Here is a 25,480-nt window from a genome sequence, read left to right as displayed (position 1 = left end):
TGGTGGCGGCTGTCCGCCTTCCAGAAGAATTATCTGGGTGGTTTCAAGTACCAAAGTCCATGCCGCACGTCACATTATTGGTGGCCAAAGGTTATGAGTCTCATCATCTCGGTCCTATGGTCAGACGTGCCCTGCAGGTGCAAGAATGGGTGCCTACAAACAACAAGTATATTCACATTTCAAAAGACAAACAGTTTATCAGAATCTCGGTCAAAGTAGGTGATGAGGTATTAGCAGACAAAGTAGTGGTAGATGGAGGTACACCTACATAGATGGCAGTTACCGCAGAACATGAGGAAATGTTAAACCAAGTTCCATCTCAGCTATGGACAGCTCACAAGACCGACGTAGGATTGATAAAATCAGCCCAACCAGTTCACATTAAGCTAAAACCACACGTAAACCTGCCATATCAAAAACAATATCCACTTAAGCAGCATGCGATTGACAGTATCAGGCCAACAATTCAAGGTTTGGTTGAAGCAGGAGTATTGGTTAAAACTAAGAGCCCTTGCAACACACCTATTTTTCCCATAAAGAAACCTAATTCATCAGACTACCGTCTAGTTCACGATCTGCGAGCTGTTAATGCAGTAGTAGACGGTGAAGTACCACACGTACCAGACCCACACACGTTGCTCTCCAACATACCACCGGAGTCCCAGTGGTACACAGTAACTGATTTGTGTTCAGCCTTTTTCAGTGTACCACTTCATCCAGATTCTCAGTATCTTTTCGCCTTTACGTATGAAGGTCAGCAATTTGCTTACAGGCGCCTCCCACAGGGCTTTTCCGACAACCCCTCCATCTTTAATCGCGTGTTGATGCAAGACCTTGCAAGTTTGAACGTGCAAAGTACAGTGCTGCAGTATGTAGACAATCTGCTTATCTGTAGCCCTACAAAAGAACAATGTGAAAAAGATTCTATTGCTGTGCTTACAACCTTAGCAGAGGGAGGACACAAAGTCAATAAAAACAAATTACAATTCTGCCAACAGTTGGTAGAATACTTGGGAAGAACAGTATGTGGGGACAAAAGGTGTATTGCACCATCTCAGTTAGAAGCAGTGATCAAGGCCCCTCAGCCACAAACGGTGGGCCAGATGTTGTCTTTTTTGGGCATGACAGATTACAGCAGGCCATGGACTGTGTGACTATGCTATAAAACCGCACCCCTCAGGGCTCTGGTAAAAGCAGTGGGACAAACAAATAATGCAGCACAGTTGACATGGACAGAGGAAGCAGAGGGTGCATTCCAAGCATTGAAAGCAGACATGCAGTCCACCCCTGCGTTGGGTACTCCTAACTATGCTAAACCTTTTCATCTCTATGTTGCAGAAAGATCAGGCTTTGCATGTGCTGTTCTGATGCAAGACACACCCACAGGTAAACAGCCATTAGCATATTACAGTACTAAGCTTGATAACATAGAGGCTGGCCTGCCACCCTGCTACCAGGGATTGGTGGCAGCCTTTCAGAAAGCATCATCGCTAACCATGGGACATCCTGTGACGTTGTATACTTCCCACCAACTCCAAGCACTACTGACAAGTCCACGATTTGTTCTGACACAAGCTAGACGCACGGGCTATGAGATAATCCTGTCAGCCCCCGAACTTAACATTCAGCATTGCACTACTATTAACCCCGCCACAAAGTTGGTGTTACCCACTGAAGGTACTCCACATGACTGTCTTCATGACACCGACAAATTTATGCGTGCCAGGGAAGATTTGCATAATCAGCCAATCCCTGCTGAGCTCACATTGTTTGTTGATGGGTCATGTTTTCGTGACGCCACCGGCAGCCATGCAGGTTATGGTATTGTTCAACTTGACAATAACGATCACAGTTTCATGACAGCTGAATCATGTAAACTTGCTCAGCCCTGCTCAGCCCAGCTCGCAGAGATAAAAGCTTTAACAGCAGCATGCAAATTAGCAGAGGGGAAGTCAAATGTGTACACAGACTCGGCATACGCCTATGGTGTATGTCATGTTGTATGTATAGAAACAAAGAGGGTTTCATAGAGCTGACGGCACTCCTGTCACTCATGGAGCTGCAATTCTTGATCTATTACAGGCCATGCTTCTTCCCACAGCTCTAGCAGTTATCAAATGTCCAGCTCATCAAAAAAACGACTTTTTTGGTAGCCAAGGGGAACAATGCAGGGAAATGATACAACTAACCTACTATAAGTCACATGCCTACGACAATGTATTGGTGGAGGGCCCAGGTGATATCAAATTGCATGGACGATCCATAGGACCACGCTGTGATGCAGAAAGGAAGGTGACAGCAAGAGTTATATGTGACATAAGAGGTTGCACTGACACAGACACAGGACGCAGTGTATCTATAAAAGTGGCCCGCCAGTGGCTCCAATTGAACCCTATGTCCCAGAGAAAACCAAGAGATGTGTTGATGCAGAGGGTAGAGTTAATTAGAACAACCACTTGGAAGTCTAATATGTTCTATCAATGGCTAGAATATTCTGCTAAGCAGGTAACTAATATTACATGTATAGCGTGCCACAGGAGGAGGGGCTTACCCAGGGTTAGGCCTCTCCCAGACATAGATAACTGCTGGGAGCATAAAACATGTTTCGCTACATGTGTTATATGGATGGCGGCAGGACAGGAGAGGTGGACCAACACAACCACAATTTGTCCAGGAAATTTTAAAAATGCCTCTGATCAGTTCCAGCAGGAGTTTCACGTGCCTCCGGTAGTGCATCTGGCACCAGACCTTGTGTTCCCCTTCTGTGTGGCACGGGGAGGTAATATAGAACATTGGTTGAATAATGCCACTTCTACTAACTCTTCCCAGGAAGCACATAGGCTGGTACAGTGTAGGTATGAGGATATCATAGGGAACGCAACCTCATCTGCAGGTACAGTCCAACTCACAGGGGTACAGAAGGTATGTAATACAACCCAGGAAGCTAAAATCCAGTGTCACCAGGTGGTCAATGGCGGGAACGATTCAATAGTTATGGGACGTAATTATAACGATACCACTTGGATTTATACATTGAACTTAACCAATGGTACAGTTCCCCTGGCAGATATATTTTGGATGTGTGAGAGTGATCTTCAGGTGCAAATTGTGCTGCCAGTTAATTGGACAGGAATTTGTATCCCAGTAATGTTAACAGGACACATTATGATAATGACTTTCAACAGCAGCTCAAATAATAGTACGCGGTCACGTAGATCAACTAACACACAAATGTACTCCTGGGAGGAGGATGCTAGTGTATACATCACATGGGATCAGGTGCCACAAGGGATTCCTGGGGATCAACAGGCTATATCAGATGAATGGATAGAGTCAGGTAGAGTGCTAGGCTCCTGGCCACTCTGGGGAGCCATAGCCACTGCCCAGTATGCAGCCCGTAACAGCCGTTGGGAAAATTATTTGTGGTATAACCAGCAAAGATTTGTGAATTGGACTATAGAAGCCTTACAAGGTGTAAGTGAGCAGTTGCATGCTACATCCTTAATGACGGTGCAAAACAGACTCATTATTGAGACTATGCTTGCTCATGACCAAGGGGTCTGTGACATGATAGGAGAACACTGTTGCACTGCCATCCCTATGCACACAGGGGAGGATGGCAACCTAACCCGAGCCCTACAGAACATACGTACATTACGAGACCAACATGTGCAGCATTCCAATTGGAATACTAAGGTTTCCTCTATTTGGGATTGGCTAGGGGGACTATCCCCTGAAAGGATGCTATGAATGATAGGAATATTGTTGGGACTTGTTGTGTTGGCCCTCCTCGTGATAGCCTGCTGTGTTCTTCCCCTGGTGCGACTTGTCATTAAGAAGACTATGGCAAGTGTTACAGGACAATTTGTGATAGTAGACCAAGGTCTACGTCCCATAGCAAGAGTAGAGCCATATGAAGACATGACCGATTCCCAAGGGCAGCTTTCTAAAAAACAAGATCAGACTACAGGTCAAAATTGTGAAAATCAGTATGAGATGATGCCACAAGGCACGGCAATGGAAGAGGTCCAATACGAGCAGATGAATAAGCAAGCTGAAGCAGAATATGTGGAAGTTGTGTAAAACAGAATGTCACAAGTCACAATAACCCTTATATATCCTTGCTGTCTAACTAACATTTACCACTAACAAACTAATCCTGCTTGCATGGCTTGTGTATAAAACTAAAAATCAAAAGGGAAAAGGAAAAACATTGTAGGGAAAGTGCACTAAAATGTCCTTTACAACCTTAAGATAGATACAGACTCTGGCTGAGCCCTGGAGAACCCCACATCCATACCAGCAGAACCAAGGAGGCCAGCCGATGTTCCGGTGCCAGCAGCAGGGGCCATTTGTGTTGGGTCACCCTCGCCCACCTCATCCTCCACCGCCACCCGCACCATTCCACACTGGGTCACCTTATCCAATGGCCAGCCTCCCCACACCGACCTCCACCTCCAGTGAAGGCGCCCCGATGGAAGGACGTAGACGCACATACCAGATGGTGCTAACACAGCCTCCGGCCGAAGACCTGCTCCGCTTCATGCTACAAGGGCCCGAAGTACCAAGCTCCAGTGGAACTCACCGAGAACCACTCGCCAACACCTCTAACCCAGGAGGCCAGGTCCAGGCAGTCCCCAGCCAGGAAGGCAGCTGGGGCAATGTGAATCCTAGCCTGTCAGCTTCCCAATACCTGATGCAGATGCAGGCCTCATTAGAGGCTCGGAAGTCCACCACTGACCAGCAGTCATGCGGTTACTCACCCACCACTCCAGAGCCTGTCAACCTGCAGGCAGACAAACATGTCCGTACAACGGATGACGGCCACCTGCCTGTGCAGGCCCTACAACGTGATGTACGTACCATCTTGGAAGTCGAGTATGGAGTATACCCTGAGATCCTAGAGAGTTACCTCTGGCAACTGCCTGATGGGGAGCCAAAGCGCTCCGTGCATCATGACATAGTAAAGAACCTGCGCACACAACTTCACCTTTTCCCCAGGGCCCTTATCGCTTACTGGTGCGCAGCCTCCCTATAATACTGCGGAAAAGGCTCCGCAGAATTCGCCGTGAAACCTACACAATTAGAAAAGCTGAGAGCAGGAGGCTGAGTCAGGAGCACTTGGAGCTCACTGACCAAGAAATACTCAACCTGCGCAGCCAAGTCCGGGAACTGACTCAGGCTAAGGATGCTCTCCAACAGGAGGTCGTCATGCTGAGGGATCAGGTGGCGTCCTATTGGCGCCTGTGCATGGTGGGCACATCCTCCTGTGTGTCTGATGGACAACAGCCGTACGACAACACTGGCTGAAAATTGAGATGTAATCTACCAATTGTAATTCTCGTAATGCCCTTCTGAATGATTATGTGTGACATGACAAGTAATCAATGAAAATCATCAGGCTAGCTTTATATGCTGATGCAGGTCATTAAGCTAGCTCTATATTCTGGATAATTACCTACTATATTATAAGGCTTAACCACTGTGACTACTGAATAAGGAATCATTGATGTATGACTTATTTGTGATGTTTAATGATGACCATCTTTGATTTGTGTGTCCACTGTGTTACTCACTGAAATATGAATCGTGTGTGATACTTACTGATCTTGATTTAAGAGTGTGGGACTATGAAGTCCCAAAGGGGGGAATATATGTATTTTTTTCTCCCCCCTCTGTGCTTGAAATATTTTATGGGACTATGGAGCCCCAAAGGGGGGAATGTAGTGTAAAGAGTTAACGCCTAATCAAGTAGAAGTGTTATACTGCATAACTTGATTAAGAAACAAAGCCATATAACCATCATATAACCATGTTTTATGCATAAGTTCTTATAAAACTGAGTGAGAAGCATCTATATGTGTTGAAACACTGTCATACATGTCAAAGTATTCACAATATGAGTTCACATTGTATCCATACACTAGAGAACACACACATTCAAATATAACCTATAATGTTTTGTATAGTGATAACACACACACACACACACACATACACACACACACACACACACACACACACACACACTCAAATGCTTGTATTACCTGATGCACATTAAAGGATTATATTGCATGAGAGCACATGAGAGCACAAGGGGCTGCATAAAGAAAGTCCCTAAAATCCACGTTTTTTAAAAATAAAGTGAAAGCAAGTCCGGAGCTAAGGGTGGAAAGCTTGGGGAACTCCAGGCTCAGAACGAAAGCATTACACCATTAAAAACGGGCCTGCTCATGATTGGACAAAAAGAAAAAGGTTTCCACCAATAGATTTGGATTAAAGTGGGATGGATTAGCAGAAAGAGGTGGAGACTCTACCCAGTCTCCACCAGCATAAAAGCAGATGTGCTGAGAAGCGGTTTTCAGTCCGGCTCCGGAGCTTGACTCATTGAATTGATGTGTTTGTTGCCTGCGAGCACATTAAACTCTGTTGCCCCTGATTCTACACGTCTCCAGTGATTTTTTTGACCTCTGAGTATTTGAGTTTTAGACATTTAATAGAAAACAAAGAAAGTTTGTTCGGGAAGTAGGGAACAAGGTCGTGAGCCTTCTGACCCAGCTCCAGGCCTTGAATTCTGCTTCATCAGTTACAAGCGATGCGTACAGGCAATGTTTACATACAAAGTTCATAAGCAGAGTTTACTGGCAATGTTTACAGGTGATGTTTACAGGCAGTGTTTACAAATAATGTTTACAAGTGATGTTTACAGGCAAAGTTTACAGGCGATATTTACAGGCGGTGTTTGCAGACAATGTTTACAGGCAATGTACACAGGCCACGTTTACAGGCCATATTCACAGGCGATGTTTACTGGTGACATTTACAGTCTATATTGACAGACCACGATTACAGGCAGTGGTGACAGGCAATGTTTACAGACAGTGTTTGAAGAGGATGTTTACAGAAAATGTTTGCAGGTGATGTTTGCAAGGGATGTTTACAGGTGATTTGTACAGGCAATGTTTATAAGCAATATTTACAACCAACATTTACAAGCGATGGTTGCAAGCGATGTTTACAGGTGCTGCGTACAGGCAATGTTTACATACAAAGTTTATAGGCCAAGTATACTGGAAATGTTTACGGACAATTTTTACAGATGATGTTTTCAGAGGATGTTTACAGGCCACATCTACAAGCAGCGTTTACAAGTAACATTTACAAGCGATGTTTACAGGTGATGTGTACAGACAATATTTAGATACAAAGTTTACTGGCAATGTTTACAAACAATGTTTACAAATAAGTTTTACAAGTGATGTTTACAGGCCAAGTTTACAGGCGATGTTTACAGGTGATGTTTGCAGACAATGTTTACAGGCAGTGTATACAGGCCACGTTTACAGGCCATATTCACAGGCGATGTTTACAGGCGACATTTACAGGCTATGTTTACAGACCACAATTACAGGTGATAGTTACAGGCAATGTTTACAATGTTTACAGACAGTGTTTAAAGAGGATGTTTACAGAAAATGTTTGCAGGTGTTTGCAAGTGATGTTTACAGGTGATGTGTACAGGCAATGTTTACAGACGAAGTTTACAGGCAAAGTTTAGAGGCGAAATTTACAGGTGATGTTTACAGTCATAGTTTACAGGCAATGTTTACAGGTGATGTTTACAAACAATATTTACAGGCAACATTTACAGGCCATGTTTACAAGTGATGTATACAGGTGATGTGCACAGGGGGGTATTCCTAACTAAGAATATCCAGACTAAGGTGTAATCTTGAAGTTTGACTAAACGCCAACTCCCAATCTAGCGCCAACTCGTTCCATCAAGTGAAATCAGCTGGCTCCAATTGACGCTAATTCAATCTTCACCTGTTAAGTCTCAACTCATGCACGCACCCAGGGAAAATAAAAAGCCCTCACTAGTCGAGTGCCGAAAAGGTTGCAAAATGTCAAAAAGCAAAGGAAAGGCGCGAGCAGAGGCTTTTTCTGCGGCCGAGCAAGCGCTCCTTATGGAAATGTATGAGGAATATAAGGACATAATTACGAAAAAAGGCAATACTGCAGCGATTAATAAAGCAAGGGAGGTGGCGTGGCAGAATATTGTCGACAGGCTAAAGGGGTAAGTGACAAAGAAAATTCAGCATTTCAGCATAATATGTTATACATTTTATATAAATCCTGCATTAAAGGGACAAAATATATGTAGATAAGAACACCTATTAAATCTAACAATTCAAGTATGTCTAATGAAATTCACCAAATGTGTAAATTAATATTAGTGAAAGACTATTTTTCACATTTATCTACTGATTCCTATGTAAATTTAAGATGATGCATTTAATCAAACTATTTTATGTGAATCATCGCATTTATCACATTGTAGATCATGACATTTCTGAAATGATCAGTTTATAGGAAATAATCACCTGACATCTATCTATTGATTGTACAAAATTAAATTTAGCAAATCCATCAATTCAGTGGATTTGAGGAAACCTATTAAGTGAATGCAGGTGAGAGTGAATCAGTTATTTATTTCTCATCATTTGGGAGTCAATTGTAAGCTCTCTCCCTGATTATATCAACATAAGGAAAATCCCCTTAAATTTATGAATGAGGAACAGACAGACCACAATGGTGTGTGTCCCATTTTAATTTGGTTGCTTTGTGTCATGGTTAATTCATGAATATAAAAAATAACCATATGTTAATGTGATCATCTCAATCCCTATGCATGATGTATGGTGATGCTAGAAATAATCAAAATGAATAGAAAATACACCCTTTTTAACTCTCTGCAAACATTGCCTGTAAATGTTGCTTGTAAATATCGCTTGTAAACATTCTTGGTAAACATTGCCTGTAAAAATCATTTGTAAACATCGCCTGTAAACTTTGCCTATAAACTTTGCCTTTAAATTTTGCCTGTAAATATTTTCAGTAAACTTCGCCTATAAACTTGGCCTTTAAACGTCACCTGTTGGGCGCCCAGTGGCTCAGTGGGTAGAGCAGATGCCCACTGATTCCGTGGCATGTCATCCCCTCTCTCTCTCTCTCTGCCCCTCTTTCACCCTTAATATCCTGTCCTACCATGTATAAACAAAAAGCCAGAAAAAAAAAAAAACATCACCTGTGGCGGTGGCGTTGCTACAAGTTACGTCAACGCACTTCATGGACCGAACTAGTTCAGCTCAGTGAGCACGGGATTGTTTAGCAACATCATGTTCTGTGATGCTTTGCTTGGTTTGTGTTCTTTGTGTTCACGTTTGATTTTTGCATTAAAGCAACACTTACCTTTCTGGAAATTTTACACTTTTCTTTTTTTAGGTTAAAATGCTATTAATAAGTTGATAGCACACTAAAATGTAAGTGAATTCCACCAGAAATAAAAACCCATAATTATACCATTCTCATATGGTTCTAAGAAAACTATGACCAATCTCTGTATTCAGACCGAATGCAATGATTGGAGTTTTCTCCTGTCCTGTCTGTCTTCCTCACATGGAGGCCTCCAACTGACAGAACCGCTCGCGTAACATTTCTAACAGACATTAGAAACTGCTGCAGAGATCTAACGCTACAACCGAGAGAGCTCAGGATGTGTAGCAAGCTTGGCCTGCTACATTGAGCTAGCCCTGAGATGACCGTGGTTTCTCCTGGAGCTGTCCCGACGGGGAGACACTGTCAGCACTGTGACAGGACGTGGAAACGGGGTAAGCATCGAGGGATTAGCTCTAGGCTAAGAGCTAACCCCATCAAACCAGCTTTTCCTAGCATTCTTCTGGCGAACATCCGCTCGCTGGACACGAAAATGGACAAAAATGGATTACATTCGACTGTGGAGATCCACTCACCAAGGAGTGAGGGACTGCTGCGTCCTTGTGTTTACTGAGACATGGATGAATGGTAACATATCAGACTCGCTAACGGGGCTAACACTACATAGAGCAGACAGGGAAGCTGCATCATCTAGTAAGCTCCGTGGTGGCGGTCTGGCAATATACACAAACAATTCATGGTGCTGTGATGTGAAGAGGATCTCCCAGTTCTCCTCTCAGGATGTGGAGTTTCTGACTGTGAAATGTCGACCCTTTTCATCTTACTATTGAATTATATGTTCTTTCTTATATGTTGCACAATTTGTTTTTAAATGTTTTGTTTCTTTTTGCTTGGGGTATGTGAAATGTCATTTCGTTTTTGTGCTGCGCATAAAAATGACAAAGAAATTCAGTTCATAACATTATATATGACAACACAACATCCAGTTGCTAATGGCTAACGTTAGCCTACTGTAGCGTAGCCTCTGAAACATTAACGTTATCTTCCTTGTGTGTTTCCACTTACTAGTAATGTTAACGCTACTATCTAATGTTAGCACTGTAACCTTATTCTAAAACTCATCAGTCATCACTGACTCCAGTTGAGTTTTAAAACTCTGGGGTTGTGTTTGACTGTCTTGGTTGTAACGTTACACTCGCTCTCCTCCTCCGTGTACCTAACGTTATGGAAGAGAGAACATACCTTTTATTCTCATTGCCACAAGTCACAATCAGGGATTAATTTTTTCTTCTTCTTTCTTCAACACTTTAATAGATTCAGTGGTAGAGTGTGAGATAGGAGCCATGACACTTCGTGCCATAGTTGAGTTACGTGTCGACCTGAACAGTGATGTGATCTGAAGAGGCAGGTGAAGGCTCAATACTATGCTGCTGCAAAATGAGAAATTTAGCAACACACTATTAGAGGATCTTAAATCCTTTTTTGAAATCAATACTGGCTGCACCACACAAATGTCCTCTGTGTTGTTACGACTGTTGTCGTAATTTCTTTTGTTTGTGTGTGTTATCCTGCACGTGTTCTCTGTGTGTATTTTCTGTATGCAAATAGGTGTGTGCCACAGCCCAACGGTGATTAGTGGATTGGATCTGTGCTCGTTCCTGATTGGCTGCCGCCAAGGGCGTTCGGGTTTTTAAAGAACCAAGATGGCAGTTGCTTCGAGCTAGCAGGCAGACCTCACCTTCCTCCTCTCCCAACCGGCCACACATATTGTTGTGTTGTTGTAGTAAATCATTGTTGTGTTAAAGACTGTTAAATCGTAGGGGTGGACAGCCAGTTTTGTTACTAACCCTTTTTCTCCTGTTTATTTAAATAGGGAGGTAAGATTTTTGTCATTTATTTCTTATTATTTGGTTAGGTTATTTACTCCCTTGATAGAATTGTTTTGTTAGTTATTTTGACCTTAGTCCACCCTGAAGTTATTATTTCACTCACTTCTGTTGTTCCATTTATTGTAATAAATTAATATTCGATTGTCAAACACATTTGTATCCTTGTGGCCTACTTGGGACTTGGGGAAGATGGGGGCCTTTCATGTTGTGTCCCAGACACCCCTAGACTGGGCATTGCAGCACGGCAAGCAGCATTGCCCGCACCTTTCGCAGCCCTCGATGGTTCTACTTCTGGTACTACTGGTACTACTTCTCCACTACTTTCTGGGCTGGAGATCTGCCACTTGATCGCTGTGGGCTCCAATCGGAGCCCGAGTGAGTAAGTTTTCTTCACCGCCCCTCTGAAGTCCTTACTGCGGCCAACAGTTATGCACATTCTCTATTTGTCTGTCCTGGCGTTTTGCTGGCTGTGGTTTTATTATTTACAGCTTTTCTGATGGCCCCGTCAGCTGAGGTTGTTGAACTGAAAACTGAGCTCAGGTCCACTGAGCAGCTCACTGAGGATCTCCTCCAGCGGCAGTCGGTGCTATACTCCCGGCTGTCATGTCTTGAGTCCGCGGATGTCCTGGCTGCATCTGCCAACTCTGTTGTTCCCGGCACATCGGACACTCACTCTTCCTCCTGGACGTCTGTTGTTAGGATGGGGAGACGGGCTTCTCTCCCCTTGTTTACTCCAGATGCAGCAGATGATGACGATGGTCCCATCCCGCTGTCCAATTTCTTCGCCTCACTAGAGAAGCTAGCTGAGCTACCGGCTACATGCTCACACACCTTGCTGGAGCATCCAGCTCTGCCCCAATCCCGTAACAGAAAGCGTCGTACTCCTCCAACCAGTCCACTGTTGTCCCAAAGTAAACGTCCTAAATGTTCACCCCCTCCAACATTATCCGACGCTGAATCCTGGCCTTCTCTCCCTGCCCCGCAGTCCTCACTCCCCCAGCCAAACGTGGAGCCGGTCACCGCAAGGGTGAGTGAGGACGTCATCTGTGCAGGTGACTCTAATTCTTCTTCTACTACTCCGGGTGTCGCTGTCATCACCCATCTATCCCTTTCGCCTAGATTATCTGTTTATGATAAGGGCTGTAAAAATCAACCTCCTGAAATTCTTGTAATCGATGACTCCATCATTAGAAATGTGCATCTCCCAGGCTCCATCACTTACTGTCTTTCTGGTGGGAAAACCACTGACTTTATAGAGCTCATTCCTACCATTATTGATCTCCATCCCTCTGTTCACACTGTCATGTTACACACGGGAACGAATGATATTATGTCCAGACAGTCTGTTAAACTTCATTATGAGCTGGAGTCACTAGTCAACACAGTTGAAAGTCTTGGGAAGACTTGTGTTTTGTCTGGCCCAATACCCACATTGTTAAAAAGTTCAGAACGTTTCAGCCATCTTTTTAGTTTACATCACTGGATGCATAACTTTGCCACTGCCACTGTGCTTGGCTTTATAAGCAATTTTGACTGTTTCTGGACTGAGCGTGACTTGTTCAAATCTGATGGATTACATCTGAACAGGATGGGGGCTGAAAAGTTGACTCACAACTTTATAAACTTAATTGCTTTTAGTTTACAATGATGCTCTCTCCAGCAAGACCCTGCCCAGTCCACATACTGCTTACCTCACAGCCCTGTCCCTGACAGTGCGGGTCTTGTTGCTGCTGCTACAAATGGTGGTGCTGTCCCCATGTCTATTTCTGATTCCTTTATTCCTGTTAGGATCTCTGAAAGGCCTGAGCCTGTTTTTGCCCCTCTGTCTATTAATGATACTCCAGCTTCGAACACAAAGTGGTTTGGCAATCAAATGAATCAGACCCCGTCCAGAAACCCTACTAATTTAATTAAGATTAAAACAATAGCTAGGCAGTGTTATGAGTCACAGCAGGTACTCTCTCATTCAGTCCTTAAATCTCAGGCAGATTTTAGGTTGCAAAAAGGGCTGAGTTTTATTCATATCAATGTACGTAGTCTGATTTCTAAGATGGACTACATTGGGCTCTACAAACAAAGGCAGATATATTTGTATTTTCTGAAACCTGGCTAACTAATCAAGTGAGTGATAATGATATTGCTCTTGATGGTTATAATGTCTTCAGAACTGATAGATGCAAGCCTACAAGAGGTGGTGGTGTGGCCATTTTTGTTAAGAAAAGTTTTTCTGTAACTCTCGTTAGCTCTTTGGCCATCCCAAAGTGCTTTGAATACTTGGCCCTAAGAGTCTCCTTGAGTAACAGTGCTAACAGTGGAAAATTAATTGTCTTGGGTGTTTATCGTCCCCCGTCTGCTCTGTCAACTGCCATCTCTGATTTAGCTCATCTGATCTCCTCTTGCCTTTCTTCTGAAGTCATATTAATGGGCGACCTAAATCTTGATTGGCTTAGTAATGCATTTGATGGTCTAAAAGATCTGTGTACTGACCTAAATCTCTCACAACTAATCTCTGCTCCTACAAGACCTGATCCATCTAATCTTGGGAAATCTACATTATTGGATCTTATCCTAACAAACAGGCCACATAATTTTAAATCCTCTGGGGTTCTCCCGCTTGATTTTAGTGACCACTGTCCAAATGCTTGTATCAGAGATGTTAAACAAGTAAAATCAAAGCCTCATTTCATTGTTAAGAGAAATTTTAAAAAGTTTGTGGAGCAGGATTTTTTAAATCATTTTTCTTCTTTTGATATATCTTCCATAACTGATATTTCTGATCCTACCTTAGCTTTGAATTATTTTATTAAAGCTTTTAATTCTGTGGCTGACAGACATGCCCCTTTAAAGAAATTGAGAACAAAAAACAGAAGCAACCCCTGGTTCTCACAGGAAATTGCTGAATTGTTGCGCATTAGGGACACTGCTTGGAATAAGGCTCGCGCCTCTGGTTCATTTAGTGACTGGCAATATTTTCGTCATCTTCGAAACAAATGCCTTGTAGCTATATGTAATGCTAAATCTTCCTATTATGTTACGTCTTTATCTGAGTGTTCTGGTAACCCATCTAAGTTCTGGAGAACAATCAAGACCCTCTCAAATAGCCCCTCCTCATCCTTACCCACTCAGATTTCCCTGGACTCTATCCCCATTTTTGATAAAAATGAACAATGTGACATTTTTAACAGACACTTTATTGCTGCGGGTCATAGCTTTAATACCGCTAGCCTGGTCAGTAACACAAATCCTACTCCTGTAAATACTAGTCTTCATAGGTTTTCTTTTAGGCCCTTTACTAGATTTGAAGTGCTCAGTGCTCTTTATAGTCTCGATCCTAGGCAGTCTACAGGGGCTGATAATTTGAACCCTCGACTTCTGACACTAGCTGCACCTTTTATTGTTGACGTCTTGTTGCACATTTTTAATCTGACTCTTTTAACTGATTGTATTCCTAATATATGGAAAACAGCATTTGTAACTCCTCTGCACAAAGGTGGCCCCTCAAATGAACTGAATAATTACCGCCCAATTTCAAAACTACCCTGCTTGGCGAAACTATTAGAACATCTGATAAGCAACCAAATTAGATCTTTTTTTATCTGAACATGAAGTTTTAAACATCTATCAGTCTGGTTTTAGACCTGGGCATAGCACTATGTCAGCAATTGCTAAGGTTATGAACGATATCGCTCAAGCAGTAGACGGTAAACTTGATTGTGTTGCCCTTTTTATTGACCTTTCTAAGGCCTTTGACTCGGTTGACCATACTATACTTCTTGAGCGTCTGCATAATATTGGGCTTGATTACAAGTCATGTAAATGGGTTGAGAATTATTTATCTGGTAGATCACAAGCTGTGATTAGTGATGGTTTCACATCAGAATTCTTGAATATATACAAAGAGGATCCACAGGGTTCTGTTTTAGGACCTCTGTTATTTTCTATTTATATCAATGATTTTAATTGTGGTATCAAAAATAGCTCAATTCATCTTTACGCTGATGATTCATATATTCTTTTGCTCCCTCTGTTGAAATAGCTCTGAGTAATTTACAAGATGACTTCTGTTGTATCCAAAGCACTCTGACTGATCTTAAACTGGTTTTAAATCCAGGAAAATCAAAGTACATGATTTTCACAAAAAAAGACACACTGCTGACTTAAATAAGATCAGCCTTGGAAAGGACTCCCTTGGAAAGGGTGTCCTGTTATAAGTACTTGGGTATCTGGATCGATGACAAATTGTCTTTTAATTTACATGTTGCAGAACTTTTAAAGAAGCTGAAGCCTTTATTGGCATACTACTATAGAAATTATAGAAATACATCTTGTCTACCTCAGCACTGTAGAAAGCAATTGGTACTTGCTACCTTTTTATCGGTTTTAGATTATGGTGATATTATTTATATGCATGCTTCTCCCTCTATTCTTAAACCACTTGACACAATTTATCATTCTGCTATTAGATTTATTACTGGCGATGGGTTTATGACCCATCACTGCCAACTGTATCAGAATGTAGGCTGGACTTCCCTGGCTCTGAGAAGGGAGCAACACAGTATATTGTTTATCTATAAGGCATTGCTTAAAAAACTTCCTCTCTATTTATTGAGCTTACTGAGTTTTCAATCTTTTAACTACCCCACTCGTGCACAAAACTCACTGGCTCTTAATATCCCAACTGTTAGAACGGAGGTAGGAAAAATTGCTTTTGATTACTTCGCTCCTCTTAAATAATCTGCTGTCTCAGCTTCAGTTGGATACATTGATTCCTTTTAATCATTTTAAACGCATTCTTATTGACCTCATGCTTTCTGAATGTACATGTACTTGTTGATTTCATTAAATGCTTCTGATGTGTGTATATTATTGTTATTGATACGTATTGTAGTGTGTATTGAATTGTATTTTATTGTACTGTAATCAGGGCGCCATTGGAAATGAGAGCTCACTCTCAATTGGCCCTCCCTGAATAAATAAAGGTGATAATAATAACAGTGTTTATAAGAGGAAAAAATATTGCCCATACTTCAAAAGTTGAGAAAGAGAATGCAGAGAATGAAAAAAAAACAGACACTTGCAATCCAGAGAAAATAGCAAAACACTTCTATGATAATCTTTGCCAAACCATCCGTAATTTGAAACATCAGCTGCATGAAATATAGGGTGACAAAAAAGCAGAATATGCCTTATTTAGACTTAATAATAATTTTTACAAAGGGGGTGACAAAAATGGTAGATTATTTGCCAAGCAATTAAAACAACAGGATAAGTCTAATAGCATTCCAATTAATCAAGAGATACTTCAGACCCATCCAACTTCAGACCAGTAAGTCTTCTTGATGTAGATTGTAAGTTCTCAACAAAGACTCTCGTGTGACATTTAAAGAAAGTACTGCCAGACATAATAAATGGTGACCAGGTATAGGCTTAAAACAGGTTGTTGGTTGATAATATGCAAAGGTTTTTACATCTTATACTTATGAGTTCATCCAGTCCAGTCCTGGTGGCAGCCTTCTCGCTAGATGCCGAAAAGGCTTTTGATAGTGTCAAATGGGGATTTCTCATGCCAGCTCTGTCAAAATTTGGGTTTGGACCTGGCCTCTGTCATTGCGTGAAAGTGCTTTGTTCCAAACCGAGGGCAGCTGTTCTCACAAATGGGATGCTATTCAATTTTTTTTGTCTTTCCAGGGGAACTAGACATGGGCAGCTGTTCTTGACAATAGTTTTAGAACCACTGGTATATGCAGGGTGGAGAGAACACAAACTGTTTATGTATGCGGATGACATTTTAGCAGTTATAGTGGATGCCATTCATTCTCTGCCAGTGTTACTTGAATGTATTGACTCATAGTCTAAGTTGTCAGGTTATAAGATAAACTGGCACAAATCGGAGGGTATGCCAATATCACATACATGTCATTCTACTGATGTTACTTTATTTAATTCTAAACGGGTACCTTCAGGTATGAAATACTTGGGTATTCAGTTAAATCCAAATTTGGAGGAAAAAGTGGTTTTGAATGTGGAACCTCTCCTTAAGAAGATAAAAAATAATTTGGATAAATGGGGAAAATTGAAACTTACTCCATGGGGGAAAATTAATGTGATTGGAATGGTGGTTCCCCTCAAACACTTCAATTATGTTTCCATGATGTTGCCTATTAATCACCTGCCACAATTGTTTAAACAGTTTCATAGAATAATCAAACACTTTCTTTGGGACAGGAGGAGGCCAAGGATTAAGTGTTTGAGGGTTAATGTCTTTTTCAGAACTCATGCAAAAATATGATCTGGACTATAAAGGTAATTTTTGAAAGTATTTACAAATCAGAAGCTTTATCACCAAGGGCCAATTCATTCAAGATAAGAACCTAGTATTATTTTTTTCATTACACAAGCCAGCTTTTGTTTGAAATATGTTGTTGAACTGTAACAATGTGATGTTTAGTTGTACCGCTGTGATTGCTAAATTACTATTATGAGTATAAGCATGTGTAGCTATCAGATGCCTGTGGATATGTTGAGTTCCAATAACAGTGCTGTCAGTTTGTTCAGATTTGACTGAATAGATAAATAAAAAAACTTGAATTATTAAAAAAAGTTGAAAGGGTATAGACACAACAGCAAAAACAAAGCATGGGGTAAGCTGATGGCACAGTCATTTCATTCTGATTCTAGGCTGACCTGCAGTGATACAAGCAGGATGTCCCACTCATCTGCCCATATGTCATCGACAGAGACGACACCAGAGATAATGGTGAGCAGGGTAGCCAACACTCCAATCTGTAGAGATGAGATGGATTAAGATGAAGTTGGATTTTATTTCAAAAGTGTGTGGAGCAAATCCAAGACAAATATGAAGGATGTGAACCACAGCACCTTGTGAACCCAGTAGAGGTTCAGCTGTTGGCCGAAGGATATATGGAAAACTGCCAAAATCTGAAAAAGAGGCATGATTCACAAAGTTATGTCATAGCTGAGCAATAAGCAAGTTTGCTGACATCTCAGAGTGTGTTAAAAGACTGTTACCATTAAGAATGCGATGTAGCTGAATCCCACGGTGGTAGATGCAAGAATGGGAATTGTCTCATCCTTCCATTCTCCAGAGCGGTTGTACACTGACCTGGCATGTAAACAAATAAGGTTTGATTGATTATTGCTCATGGTAATAGTCATTCTTGTCAAAGAAAGAGAACTCTGTCTGGACTATTTAGCCTGTTACACCAGATGGGTCTGGTTGCCTGCTGCGGTAAGGTAAGCACCTCATCTGGAAGTAGTTTCATCATTAGGAAATATGCTGGTTACAAACAACTTTTCACTTACAGCCACATAATGGATGAATTACTCACCAGTTGAACTCATTAAAATCATTTTGAGCCACCAGCCAGAAGTAAGTCCAAAAGACAAGCAGGAAAAAAGAACTGCACAAGATGATAAACCAGGTACACTCCCACTGTAAAGGAAAACACAAGCTATAGTTAACCTTTTCAGATGTGACACTGAGACTTTTTCCATACATATATATAAGAATATGAAGAAGTCAGCAACTAGATGGTGAACTAGTGAGCTAATGGAGAATTTAGCTGTTAAAGAGCCAGATAATTCCCTCAGGACTCAGGAATTGGTTGAGACCAAAACCAGATGTTGAAGGAGAGAAAGTTTTGAACTTTCATTTACCACTTGTAAAGCCATCATTAGTCATTAGTCATACTTCTACTGTTACTATACACATATGACGATTGTCACACATGTATACTGCCAAATATTAATACATACTTTCAACATATTGTACCGCAGTAGCCAGAACTATAACTATAATATTATTACTTTCAATAATGTTGTTGTAAGATACTGTCATTACCTGCATCTCTCTCTCTCTTTCTCTGTCTCATTGTGTCATGTGGATTACTGTTAATTTGTTATGCTGATCTGTTCTGTACGACATCTGTTGCACGTCTGTCCGTCCTGGAAGAGGGATCCCTCCTCAGTTGCTCTTCCTGAGGTTTTTACCATTTTTTTCCCCGTTAAAGGGTTTTTTTGGGGGAGTTTTTCCTTATCCACTGCGAGGGTCATAAGGACAGAGGGATGTCGTATGCTGTAAAGCCCTGTGAGGCAAATTGTGATTTGTGATATTGGGCTTTATAAATAAAATTGATTGATTGATTGATTGATTGATTGATTGACTTGTTCAGATATACCACTCCAAATAAATACAAATGTATCTCCCTAAGAGCTGTAAGTAGTTAAACTGGCAACTGTTTGCTAACATGCTCCCCAAATTATTTTTTAAAGGGGATGAACAACATGCCAACATGGCGTTTACAGCTTGTTTCTGCTGCCCCCTATGCCATCAAAAATAGTTAATTCATACAGTCAATAACACCGTCTAGGTAGACATTGGACTTATCTACTTCTGCAGGCTGCGTTCATCTTTTATGTTCTTTAAGTTTTTTTTTCTTATGTATATAGTTGTGCATTTTCCCCTGAAAATCCTTTTGATTTCCCAGCTACATGAGGTATTTCTAAAAAAACAACTTTAAAAAGCTAGAAAGTAAAGGGATGAAAGAAAACAGAAACTATAGGATGAGGTAAACCACAACCAGGAAATTTATTTAGTTTCATTATTAAGAAGCGTTCTTATTTTCTATTTACCCTGATTATGACATCTTAGAGGAGAAACAAAGAATTGACTGAAAATTAATTAAGGGAAAAATTCAAGTTCATGCTGTTATATTCAAAATGTAACATCACAAACTTAAATTTTGCTCTGAATTAATTCTGAGTTCTCAAGCAACTATTTTCTCCAAACAATCTGCTAATGATGACTTCCTGCAATTCCTGTCTGTCATTACAAAGCAGATGTTTATGATAGGATATATAAATGTTATTTCTTAAATATGTTTTCTTGCTAGCCTACCCTGTACAGACTGGCTTAACATGTGGAACAAAGGTACAGAGGAGAGCTTGTGCAGCACTCAAGGACTCTTCCCTTCAGTAGATAACAGGATTAGGAGCTAATGCCATGTGAGGGGAGGTGTAAAGTATGATAGGCCAGTCATCAGATCCTGAAGAGCACTGATCAGCTTTTCACCACCATGCCTGGCCTCACCCTTCCAGCGGCTTATGTAAGAGGCTGGGAGATAATTACATGTGTGAGCAGGTAAAGAGCGAATGGCTGCACTGATGAAGCAGTTGCGTCTACACAGACAGACTTGCAAAAGATTTTACTTTTAGCCAGGAATGGAGAGGGCATGAATACACATCAGGGAATATCCTCTATCCTGATGCAGCCAGTTGTTACTGACTGCATCAGGGTAGCCAGTAACAACTGGTACTGTTATACCAATTTAAAACAGCCACTGGTATTTGTCATATCCCCACCTCTACTGTCAGGTAACAACCTGAAAACTACTGTAAAATTAATGGTGGTTCGAGTATTTCTGAAAAAGTGATATGAGAAACCTGAGGAGAAACCTGCTCAGTAACTACTGTCAAAATTCCCTTTAGCAAAACTTTAAATACTCAGCTGCCCCGATGGGGCCAGCAGAGACTGCCTCTGAATGATGGTAATGCAATATGGATGACATTTTCTATCACAGTCAATACAACTCCATATCACATCTACAAAAGCACTCAGAGAGCGCAGACCTCCACCAAGCAGCTCAGATTTCCCGCCATTTTATTATTTTATCCACTTCGCTTCAACCGATCATCACCAAAATAAAATATTCCTTGTCCCATGATCAACTTTTCCTGAAAATTTCATCAAAATCCGTTTGGAACTTTTTGAGTTATTTTGCAGACAAACAAACAGACAAACAGACCATCGCCAGCGAAAACATAACCTCCTTGGCGGAGGTAATAACAACATAGTTTGTGATATTGTAAATCCTCTGGATATTAAGAAACAAATAAACCACAAATACTAACTGATAATCAAATTCATCCAAAAATCTTGTAAAGCCAATAAAAGCAGTCCTGTTCACTGATTTGCAACATTGGCTTAAATGGTGCAATGAAACTAGAGATATCAAAGAAATATTTGAACATCAATTGTAATACAAGAAGGTAAGATAAGATAAGATAAGATAAGATAAGATAAGATAAGATACGTCAAAGCTCTATTGAGCCTTGTATTCCCTTAGCCCTTAGCAGTAATGATTTTATGAGCGTTTTTAATGACAAAATTCTAACTATTAGAGGCAAAATTCATGACCTCCTGCCCTCAGATAGTACCTATCTAACCTCAAACACAGCTGTAAAATCTAATATATATTTAGATTGCTTCTCCCCAATTTCTCTTCAAGAATTGACTGCAGTGATTTCTTCATCCAAATCATCAACGTGTCTCTTAGACCCCATCCCAACTAGGCTACTTAAGGAGGTCTTTCCTTTAGTTAACACTCATATATTAGATATGATCAATATATCCTTATTAACAGGCTATGTACCACAGTCTTTTAAGATAGCTGTAATTAAACCTCTACTAAAAAAGCCCACCCTGGATCCAGAGGTGTTAGCCAATTATAGACCAATATCTAATCTTCCCTTTATGTCAAAGATCCTTGAGAAAGTAGTCGCAGACCAGCTGTGTGATTTTCTCCATGATAATAATTTATTTGAGGAATTTCAGTCAGGATTTAGAGTGCATCATAGCACTGAGACAGCTCTAGTTAAAATTACAAATGACCTTCTGACTGCTTCAGACAAAGGACTCGTCTCTGTACTTGTTTTATTAGATCTTAGTGCGGCGTTTGACACAATTGACCATCAAATTCTGCTGCAGAGACTGGATCACTTAATTGGCTTAAAAGGTTCAGTACTAAGCTGGTTTAAATCTTATTTATCTGATCGTTTTCAATTTGTTGACGTTCGCAATGAACCATCCTTACGTACTAAAGTTTGTTTTGGAGTTCCGCAAGGTTCTGTGCTCGGACCAATCCTGTTTACTCTATATATGCTTCCTTTAGGTAACATCATTAGAAATCACTCTATAAATTTCCATTGTTATGCGGATGATACTCAGTTGTATTTATCAATGAAGCCAGAAGAAAGCAATCAATTAACTAAACTCCATAATTGCCTTAAAGACATAAAAACTTGGATGAGCACCAATTTCCTGATGTTAAATTCAGACAAAACTGAAGTTATTGTTCTTGGCCCCAAACAACTCAGAGACTCTTTATCTGATGACATAGTTTCTCTAGATGGCATTGCTCTGGCCCCTGCCACTACCGTAAGAAACCTCGGAGTAACATTTGATCAAGATTTGTCTTTTAATTCTCATTTAAAGCAAACCTCACGGACTGCATTTTTTCATCTGCGTAATATTGCGAAAATTAGGCCTATCCTGACCCGAAAAGATGCAGAAAAATTGGTCCACGCTTTTGTTACCTCAAGGCTGGATTACTGTAACTCTCTATTATCAGGTAGCTCTAGTAAGTCCTTAAAAACTCTCCAGCTAATTCAGATTGCAGCAGCACGTGTACTAACAGGAACTAAGAAACGCGATCATATCTCTCCTGTTTTAGCTTCTCTGCACTGGCTCCCTGTAAAATCCAGAATTGAATTTAAAATCCTACTGTTAACTTATAAAGCTCTAAATGGTCAAGCTCCGTCATATCTTAGAGAGCTCATAGTGCCATATTATCCCACCAGAACACTGCGCTCTGAGAACGCAGGGTTACTCGTGGTCCCTAAAGTCTCCAAAGTAGATCAGGAGCCAGAGCCTTTAGCTATCAGGCTCCTCTCCTGTGGAATCATCTTCCTGTTACGGTCCGGGAGGCAGACACCGTCTCCACATTTAAGACTAGACTTAAGACTTTCCTCTTTGATAAAGCTTATAGTTAGGGCTGGCTCAGGCTTGTCCTGTACCAGCCCTTAGTTAGGCTGACTTAGGCCTAGTCTGCCGGAGGACCCCTCTATAATACACCGGGCCCCTTCTCTCCTTCTCTCTCTCTCTCTCTCTCTCTCGTATCCTATTACTGCATCTAGCTAACCCGGCCATTCTGGATGTCACTAACTCGGCTTCTTCTCCGGAGCCTTTGTGCTCCACTGTCTCGCAGATTAACTCATATCACAGCGGTGCCTGGACAGCGTGACGTGTGTGGTTGTGCTGCTGCCGTGGTCCTGCCAGATGCCTCCTGCTGCAGCTGCCATCATTAGTCATTAGTCATACTTCTTCTGTTATTATACACATATGATTATTGTCACACATGTATACTGCCAGGTATTAATACATACTTTCAACATATTGTACCACAGTAGCCAGAACTATAACTATAATATTATTACTTTCATTAATGTTGTTGTAAGATACTGTCATTACCTGCATCTCTCTCTCTCTCTCTCTCTCTCTCTCTCTCTGTGTCATATGGATTGCTGTTAATTTATCATGTTGATCTGTTCTGTATGACATCTATTGCACGTCTGTCCGTCCTGGAAGAGGGATCCCTCCTCAGTTGCTCTTCCTGAGGTTTCTACCGTTTTTTTTTTCCCGTTAAAGGGGTTTTTTTGGGGAGTTTTTCCTTATCCGCTGTGAGGGTCTTAAGGACAGAGGGATGTCGTATGCTGTAAAGCCCTGTGAGGCAAATTGTGATTTGTGATATTGGGCTTTATAAATAAAATTGATTGATTGATTGATTGACCTTTATTGATCCCATAATTGAGAAATTCCAGTGTTACAGCAGTTAAAGACAGATTAAAGATTTCAAAATTTAAACTTAAAAACTTAAAACTTAAAAACTAGGCATGCAAAATAAGTACAAAAATACAAGATACGGCGATCAATAACAATAAGAAGAAGAAGAAGAAGAAGAAGTGGATAATAATGAGCAGCAGTGAATGAAAATGAGCAGTGGATAAAGGGAGCACATCTAGTGCAAATGATTGTATGTGCAAAACAGCAGACAGCTCCAACCGCAACCTTAAAAGCATATTTTGTCAGGCTGTAAAGTTAGCTTGTCACAAGGCCGATATACATGGCGACAAAACCAGGTATTGAAATGTTTAGCTGCAGGAATCGTAGGGAAACGAAGACAGGTGAATTCAGAGGGTGTTAAGGATAGGAGCTTAGTAATTCAGTTTGTCCGTGAGGGAGAGAAATGCAGAAGGGATAAGTTAGTAAGGAGGCAAGGGTGTGGCCGCCTAGAAGGTGCTTGTGATTGGGAAATGCAAGTAGATTTAGGGGGAAAGCTTGTTGTTCCCCAGGAAATAGTTTGTACCAAGCAGAGGCCTGACACAGTGTTGTGGTCAGTGAGTCAACAGAGTTTATTTCATTGAGCTGACAGTTCCTTGGGAAGACTCAGTGGAAGAAGCCTATGAAAGAAAAAAAGCTTAGATATGCAGACTTAGGAGCAGAAGCTGAGCAACGAGGATGGAAGACTAGGATTTGTCCAGTGGAAGTGGGGTGTAGGGGATTCATAGCAAGATCAGCTGTCTCGCTCCTGGGGGAACTCGGAGTGCAGGGACAGAGTTTGAGGAAGACAGTGAGGGAAATGTCAGATGAAGCAGTTAGGTGTAGCCAATGGATCTTGAAGCGTAGAAATAATGTCAGTTGGGGGCCAGCAGGGGGAACTACTAAGCAGGGTACATAACTCCTTGAGATCAGGTGGAGAGATCCACTTCCTCTTAGGAGGAAATCCAGGAAGAGGAAGGTTATTTAAGTGTGGGAGTGGCCTATTTGAATCCCTTTTGTTTGAGACCATGCTGCAAGGTGAGTGTGTTTGCTGATGCTGTAAGTTTATTTAGCTCCTTTAACTTTAGCTTATATTGTAGTTATGCTATGTAGCGTGTGAAATAGAGTATGGTGAATGTGCTAGGAAAGGTATTATCAGTACTGCTTCTACCTGGAGCTCACATGTACGGAGCCTGGGTTTGGTTGAAGGTGGCAGTGCTGTTTGGGCTGAGAAAGCCATGTGTAAGTAAGGTAAAGGAGGTTATTGGGTTGGTGTGGGGAGCAGTGAGATCTGGCATTAGGGGAGTGTCTCTGGGACGCCAGAGATCATTGTCTAGCCTCCTGGAGGTGTCGTGAGACCAACTAGATGAAACACTAGTGAAAGGAGGTTCCCACCCGATGACCCCAAAGACATGTTAGTTATCACTGCTCACTAGTCTGTACAGTTAAGCCTTGCCATAATAGCTTATCATAGGGCTTAGGAGGTTATTCACTGAGTGCTGATCCTTTTCTAGAGCACAAACTTCTTGTGTTTATTTGAATCCATCTTTCCAGTTAGAACTGCTGGCACCCAATGTCTAACAGTGCTCATGAATCCTGATTGAGGTGCGTATTTTACATGTTGACCACTCCCTCCTTCTTCCATCTGCTGATAAATACTGTACAGAATAGTCTGCAC

General features: G+C 41.3%; 1 protein-coding gene across 3 annotated transcripts in view; it reads right to left on the bottom strand.

The window, feature by feature from the left end:
- The window catches only part of gdpd5a (glycerophosphodiester phosphodiesterase domain containing 5a), a 169,796-nt gene that overhangs the window by 75,501 nt on the left and 68,815 nt on the right, over positions 1-25,480 (bottom strand). For all 3 annotated transcript variants that reach the window (XM_049591536.1, XM_049591535.1, XM_049591537.1), the window contains exons 3-6: positions 18,476-18,579; positions 18,156-18,249; positions 18,006-18,065; positions 17,811-17,909 (exon numbers count right to left, since the gene is read on the bottom strand). In XM_049591536.1, coding sequence (XP_049447493.1) covers positions 17,811-17,909; positions 18,006-18,065; positions 18,156-18,249; positions 18,476-18,579 — 357 coding nt within the window. The remainder of the gene's footprint in view (positions 1-17,810; positions 17,910-18,005; positions 18,066-18,155; positions 18,250-18,475; positions 18,580-25,480) is intronic.

Source organism: Epinephelus fuscoguttatus, linkage group LG12, assembly GCF_011397635.1.
Source record: "Epinephelus fuscoguttatus linkage group LG12, E.fuscoguttatus.final_Chr_v1".
Taxonomy (NCBI): Eukaryota; Metazoa; Chordata; class Actinopteri; order Perciformes; family Serranidae; genus Epinephelus; species Epinephelus fuscoguttatus.
This window is presented reverse-complemented; position numbering and strand designations above follow the sequence as displayed.